Source organism: Fulmarus glacialis, unplaced genomic scaffold (assembly GCF_000690835.1).
Source record: "Fulmarus glacialis isolate BGI_N327 unplaced genomic scaffold, ASM69083v1 scaffold38800, whole genome shotgun sequence".
Taxonomy (NCBI): Eukaryota; Metazoa; Chordata; class Aves; order Procellariiformes; family Procellariidae; genus Fulmarus; species Fulmarus glacialis.
Window position 1 is genome coordinate 373 of NW_009186510.1, and position 6,829 is coordinate 7,201.

The 6,829-nt window shown below is 51.0% G+C and overlaps 2 protein-coding genes across 2 annotated transcripts; one reads left to right on the forward strand and one right to left on the reverse strand.

Annotated features, from left to right (window-relative positions):
• The first annotated feature begins 10 nt into the window (after nt 1–10).
• Nucleotides 11–2,033, forward strand: LOC104084275 (C-type lectin domain family 2 member D-like). Its single transcript, XM_009588041.1, has 5 exons — nt 11–98; nt 511–627; nt 949–1,130; nt 1,403–1,503; nt 1,880–2,033. Exons 1-5 carry the CDS (start codon nt 11–13, stop codon nt 2,031–2,033), a joined length of 642 nt encoding a protein of 213 aa, XP_009586336.1.
• A 1,023-nt stretch (nt 2,034–3,056) lies between these two features.
• On the reverse strand, nt 3,057–5,848 carry LOC104084282 (killer cell lectin-like receptor subfamily B member 1B allele C). Its single transcript, XM_009588053.1, has 6 exons — nt 5,828–5,848; nt 5,249–5,327; nt 4,767–4,907; nt 4,188–4,342; nt 3,612–3,721; nt 3,057–3,222 (listed from the first exon to the last, which is right to left on the reverse strand). Exons 1-6 carry the CDS (start codon nt 5,846–5,848, stop codon nt 3,057–3,059), a joined length of 672 nt encoding a protein of 223 aa, XP_009586348.1.
• Nucleotides 5,849–6,829: the final 981 nt, after the last annotated feature.

The following is a 6,829-nucleotide window of genomic DNA, read 5'->3' on the forward strand; positions in this document are numbered from 1 at the left end:
TCTGCCCACGATGGGGAAAGGAGCCCAAAAGCCAAATTCTTCAGATCCAGAGGAAATGTTGAACACCTGCGGCAACGTAGAGAAAGAAGACAAATGGGGTAATGCCGGGAAAAAAACCCCCAACGCTCTGGGTGAGGGCAGGGGGTGGGAAGAGCATCTCGCCCCGGTGGAGCACCAGTGGGATGGGGACGGAGTTTTTGGGTGGGTGCAGATGGACCCGAGCACATCTACCCTACGCTTAATGACGTGGCTACCTCTAAAGGCTGAAAAGCTTAAATCCATCTCCAGGTCCTCAAACACGCATTGGTGCCTTTGAAGGACACGCGTCTGTTCTCCCTTGCCTTGCGGGCAGCCCCTTGAGCCTCTGCGAGCTCTCCCCCCCTCTCCCAAGCCCCCCAAAGGTCCCCATCCCAGCCAGGGCTTGGGATGGACTGAAGATTCAGCAGAAAAAGGGCCAAGATGGGGGGAAAGGACCCAGCCCACCCTCTCTCCTGCTCTTTCCTCCCCCAGGGTCCAACATCAAGAAATCAGACTGGAAAAGATCCCGCTCGTCACGGGTTTTCATCCTTGTGTCCTTCCTTGTGGTGCTGGTGCTCCTCGTCTTCACCCTGCTGGTGTCCGTAACTGGTGAGTCCCATCCAGGCATCCCCCCCGGGGGGAGGATCTGGACCGGGCACCCCTGTTTCGGGGAAAGGGGGATCACAGGATTTTCCCAGCATCAAGGGGTGCTCCCCAAGCAAAGCACCAAGCCAGCTTTGCAGGGGGGACGCCCTTTTTTCCCTAAACTGTGATCCGGGCATCCTGGCTCCTCGCTCGGTCACACCGTTTGCTTTCCCAAGGGCTTCGTCCCCAATTCCCCTCCTGCGGCTTCTAGGAAAAAAATAATAAATCCCATTTTCCTGCATTTTAGGGCTGCCCACGCATCTCGTTCAGCTTTTTCTTTTTCAGTTGTACGTTTGGGACGCCGGTTGCCTCACCCGGACTTCTCCCACGTCTGCCCAGATACCTGGCTTGGTTTCCAAGGGAAATGCTATTATTTTTCTGATGTTGAGAGCAATTGGACCACCAGTCAGGAAAGCTGCGAGGCCCTGGGAGCTTCGCTGGCCCTTATAAGCACCATGGATGAACTGGTGAGAACTGTGCTTGAGCCCCTACGCTAGCACCAGAGTGGGAAACATAAAAAAAAAAAAAGAAAAAAGAAAAAGAGACCACAAAAAGAAAAAAAGAGAGCAAAAAAAACCAGACCAAAAACCTGCTTGGCCCCAAATTGCACCCAACGCTATAGCCAGGAGCAGATGCCTTGGGGAAAGCACCATCTCTGGGTGGGGTGATGGACACAGATGGAAAAGAGGAGGTGCGGAAGACCAGACTAGCTAAATCGTGATGTTTCTTTGTTTTAAAGACCTTCATTAAACGCTATAAAGGCGAAGCGAACCATTGGTTTGGGCTGCGAAGAGAGAACGATGGCTGGTGGTGGACCAACGGCACAGCCTTCAACAACTGGTCGGTCCCTCTGTCCACGTTGGGTGCTTGGGGTTGGCAACTGGGGCAGGTTTTGCCTCTTGGTGTGGTTGGAAATGGCTCCGGGGGGCTGTTGCATTGCTTCTCCCTCCCTTGGATAGGATTTTTTAGAGGGTCTGGGATGACCCATCCTGGGATGGGGACCACCTTCTGCCACTGTGCCCAAGCAGCCCTGGGCTTTCCATGGGCGGTTTGGGATGGACCAAGGATGCTGCACACCAATCCCCTATTAGATACCCTCAGCCGAACGCCACCCCTTCTCTCCTAGAGAGGAAATCCCAGCTTTTCTTAATTTTGGGGGGAGTAGCTTTCTTCTTTTCTTCCTTTTCTTGCTCTCCTGAGCGTGTCTGCTTTCCAGGTTTGAGGTGCGGGGTGGTGGACCCTGTGCATACCTCAACCAGGAGAGGATCAGCTCCTCGCTGTGCCACACCAAGAAGAACTGGCTCTGCAGCAAACCCGACAGCTACATCCTCTGGAAGCAAAAAGCATATCCAGAAGAAAAGATGCCATAAACAGGAAGCTTCATCTCAGTTCTCTGACCAGCAGATGAGAGAGAACCGAGCACAGTTTCCTTTGGTAAAACCCTACGTCTATCACCATGTATCTGTTACCGATACTTATGAGTTTGTATTTTCATGAGACTTTCTGCTCAGACAAGCTAGACTATCATCGATCTGTCATTGCTGCTGGATCACTGCATCAGAAGCCACGTATCGAGCACTTTCTCCGCGCTTTCGAAAGCAGTGTTCTGCTTATAAGCCAGCCAGGTCTGTAAGCGAGTCACTTGAGTGAATTAATTGCTTTTGGAAGAAGGAGAAAAAAGGTAGGGAGGGAATTTGGTGAAATGATGGACTTGGAGGGGCTTGGAATCTTTTAGAGGTGGTTTTTTTAAAAAAACAAAACAAAACAAAAAAACCCCAACTAAAACCCCCCAACCCCCCCCCAAAAACCAAACCCCAACCTGCCCCTAAAAAACCTGAAAACCCAAAAACCCCCCCAAAAAACGCAAACCAAACAAAAAAAGCTCCCAAATGACAGATAATCCCAAACCAACAAAAAAAAAGACCCCGAAAGACAAAAAAACACCCTTCAAGCCCCCAAAACCCATCTGTCTGCATCAGTCCGTGTGCTGATGCTCCCAGCCCAGGGAGATGGACGCCTGGGCACAGACCTCTTACCGCAGCCGGCGCTCAGGGAAACTTTTTTTAATCAAACCTTGCAATATTTACAATACATTTTGTCCTACCCGTACTCTTATTTGCAAATCTGTGTTATTTCAACAAATTGAAGCAAAGCTAGTTTTATAGGCTTTTATTGATGCCGTAGCTCTATCGACGCAGCGCCTAGGGCTGCTGCTGGTTTCCCAGCTCAGGGGCTCATCTGCCTCCCCCCAAAATTGTCTTGAGCTGCGTAGGAAATGCATTTGCAAACCCTGAAATCTCTCGCAGAGCCGTAACGGTGAAGATGGGGTTAGCTTCGCCCCAAATATTGGCGGCCAGCGTCTCGCAAGCTGGGCGTTTCGGGATGGGTGCGTGTCAGACGGAGGCATCGCATTTCTCTCCATCTTCTGCCATCGATGGGGAAAGCTGGAAAGGATCTTTCTGGCACACCCACTTGTGTTCATCGGTGCAGAGATTGTTCTCCAACATCTTGTCTTTCAGCGTCCCGCACCCTTCATCCATCTCCTGCAGGGCGTTAAATCTGCAGAATAAAAATTTTATTGCCCAAGAGGAGCAGACATTCAGGCTTGCAGAAGAGGGGAGGTAGAGGGTTTCTCCTGCCCTTTTTCTGCACCATCTCATCGTGCTGCAAACGATTTCTCGCCCAGATTTGAGCGCAGGTTGCTGTGCTTGCAGTAAGATCTGCAAGGAGCATGCATGGACCATTAAAAGCCGTGGTGGTTGCATGGGTATGGTGGGAGGGGTTGGGTTACCGTGCTCCATAAACCCAACTCTTGGTCTGCAAAGCTTTGCCAAGGGGAATACGAGACCGTTGGGTAGACGGCAAAATCTTGGAGGGATGGGTTGGGGCATGCACCGGGTCTGAAATGGAGCAAAGCCGCTTTTTTTACGGATTGCGGAGACACTCACATTTTGGTGTTGAGGGTTGTGTTGTTCACCCATCTCCACTTCTTGAGGAATGACATTAATCCGATCCACACCGGCTGCGTGCCTCCGCCTGTAATCTTCTTGATGTACTCCTGGGAAATGGAGGTGACCGGTTGCTTCCGAAATCTCTCTGTGGAGAGTTTCGTGGGGTGCAAAGCCACGGAGTAAATCTGACTTGTTTCATCCCCAAATAGATGGGACATGAATGTCCCCCGTGCTTTCAACGCTGCCATGCACCATGTCTAAAGGCAGCTCTGGGGTGAAAATAGCTTAAATTCAGAGCCCGAGACACCGATGTCTCCATCGGAGCTCTGCATCCCTCCTCTTCCTCCCGTGTCACGGGTGGGTGGGGGACACAGAAGGGCTTTAGGTGACAATTCAGCCCTTTTTTTTCTTCCCGGTCACTTCTTAGGAGACATCAGAGCAGGAGATGGGTGAGAGCTACCATTGCAGCCCCAAACCCTCCTGCTGCCAGGTACTTTTTGCTCCCCTGCCCACCTTAAGAAAAAAAAAAAAAGGACTTTCAGGTCCTTTTCAAGCCTTCTCCTCTGTATTTACCTTTTCTTTCTTCTCCTGGAGCACTACCAGCTGAGACTTCTGATTTTCACAGCCTTTCTTGCCTTGAGTCCAGGTTCCCTTTTCCTTGGAAAGCCAGTAGCATCTGTCCCCGTGGAGCTGCCAGTCCTGGGGACAGAGCTTGCAGCCAGCACCGGCTGAAGAGGAGGAAGAGCCAGGAGAGCCCCCAAAGGGTGGTCAAGGTCTTCCCCAACCACCAGCTGAAAGGCACCAAGAGCTTCCCCATCCCCTGGCTCTTTCCCCATCCTTGAGATTTTTCACGTTGTTGTGGTTTTTGCTACTCAGCCAGCGGAGAGGAGGAGGAGAATTGAGGTGGGGTGACCACAAGGACACTAATGGCTGGTTGGGGTAGAGGAAGGGTGGTGAGGAACCTCCTCCTTAGGGTTGACCCTGCTGTTCCATGGAAGAGGGGTCAGCAAAAATTGCATGTAAAAAAATAATTCTTCCTTGCAACACTCGTCTTTGCCAAATAACCCATCTCCAAGGGCATCCTTGCAATTGGGTGGGAAGGAAGCCCCATCAAAGGTCCCACCTGAGCATCTCCCAGCAGAGCTGGGTTACCTGCCGGGCTATCCCACCGGGGCTTGCAGAAATACCGCATCATGGATGAAATCAGGCATCGCTCCGTGTGGTTCCTTCCCCGGATCTCACTGCCTTGCCGGGTGATGTTTGTCGTCGCTGGCTGCAGAGAGCCCTGAAAAACTTGGAGGAATGACCTGGGGTGAGAGGCTGTGGCCGTTTGGGGATAAAAAACCACAAAAACCAGGTAGGGCTGGGTTTGATTTTGTGCAACCCTCCTTTTTCCCGGCCGCGGTTACACCTGGTTCATTAAGCCAGCCTGCAAAACACGGCCCGTTTAAAAGCTACGGAGATAGTCCAGGTTTATTTCAGAGGGGGTTTACTCTTGGTGGGTGATGCATCTCGTTGCATCTCCATGGGGCAACCTCATCCCCTCCAAAGGCTGAAACACTGAAATAAAACCCGATGTCCCCTCCAAGCCCGCTCCCTGGGTTTTGAGATGTAGATAAGAGCTGGTTACTCACCCTGCATGCTCAGCACCAGCACCAGCACCAGCAGGATGAGGTGCCCCAGCCCACTGACTTTGAGGAGAACCCCATGCCACTGTGGGCACAAGGCAGGAGCTGAAAGAGGCCACATTTGCTTAAAAAAAAAAAGCACATTTTCACGTGAAAAAGCTGGGGTTTTTAGAGGCGGGGGGGGAAAACCCCTCTGTCAAGCCAGCGAGTTTGAGCAGAAGTTTACAGCTGCTTAGCTTCCTCCAAAAAAATAAATCACCACCGCTGAGGTCTGGAGGTTGGATGCAGAAGTGAGGGCATCACCTAAGGGTGGTTTTTCAGGCGGTGGAGGGGCTGCAGGTAGCCTCAAGAGCAGCCTTGGGCACCCAACGATGGAGCTTAGCAGACCTGAAACCTTCTGAAATTGGCTTAATCTAGAGCAGGTGAAACCCTCTTGAGGTAGAGCTGGGAGTCAGTGGGATGTGGGTCTCTCCAGACCTCATCTCCACCAGGACCTCGGACGTGGTCTCAGCAGCTTTGCTGTCTCCACCAAGGTCCCAGACATGATCTCAGCAGTTTGCTTTCCATCAGGGTGTGTTGGCTCACGTTGGGCTTCTTGGGACCCATTTTTGCCACCAAGTGAAGGGTCTCGGAGGCAAAACTGTTCAACCTCCAGATGTTTGCTGGCTTCCCTCTCCCCCGCTCCTTGCTTTTTTTCTCCCTCTACGCAAGCCAGGATCCCCCCTTAGAGGACATTTAATCCACCCAACGTTCTCCATGTATCTTGGAAACCTCAACATGGGGATGGAGAAGCAAGCAAACCTAAAAGTCTTCTCAAAACAAGCAAAGCTTGAAATAAGCTTCCCCAAAAATATTTTCCCCAAAAATAGCACTTACTGTGACGCTTCTCGGCAGGAGAAAAACCATCCCCAGGATGCCTTAAATCCGCGTAAACTATTTCCCCAGCCATGACCGGCTCAGAAGATTGCAAGAGCGTCCCAAGAGTGAAGCTGTTCTTGGGCAACCTCTTGCCTTATGACCGACCCGCTCACGCCTGCGTCCGGCCCCAGGAAATAGCATCGTATGGGCCTTTTATCTTCTTTTTTTTTAAAAAAAAAAAAAAAAATCCTACAGCCTTCCCTTGTAAATTAAGGCCAGTGAGGGGGTAGGTGTCCTCTAGCCAGGAGGAGGTTGCACATCTGGAGGCATAGAAGCACCTACGGATTTAATGATTGCGCCAAGTAGCCAGGAAAACATGCAGAAATGAAAAAAAAAAAGAAAAAAAATTTTGAAAAAGAAAAGAAAAAGAAAAGAAAAAGAAAAGAAAAAGAAAAGAAAAAGAAAAGAAAAAGAAAAGAAAAACTAATTTTAAAAAGCCTTTAAATAGGGTTTTCCAGGGTCGGGCTGGTTCATATCAGAGTCTGGACCAGCGTGGCCGGCGGCAGGCAATCAGGTGAGGAGGGGACAGGCGATATTTGGTGTTTCTTCCCCAGAATATTGGCTGCAAAGCGACTTGAAATGGCTTTTGCTGTGCACGGTGTCTCCTTCGGTTCCCGCCGCGTTTGACACACTAGTTGGCCTCCGGTTTATCCCGCGGCGGGGAGATCC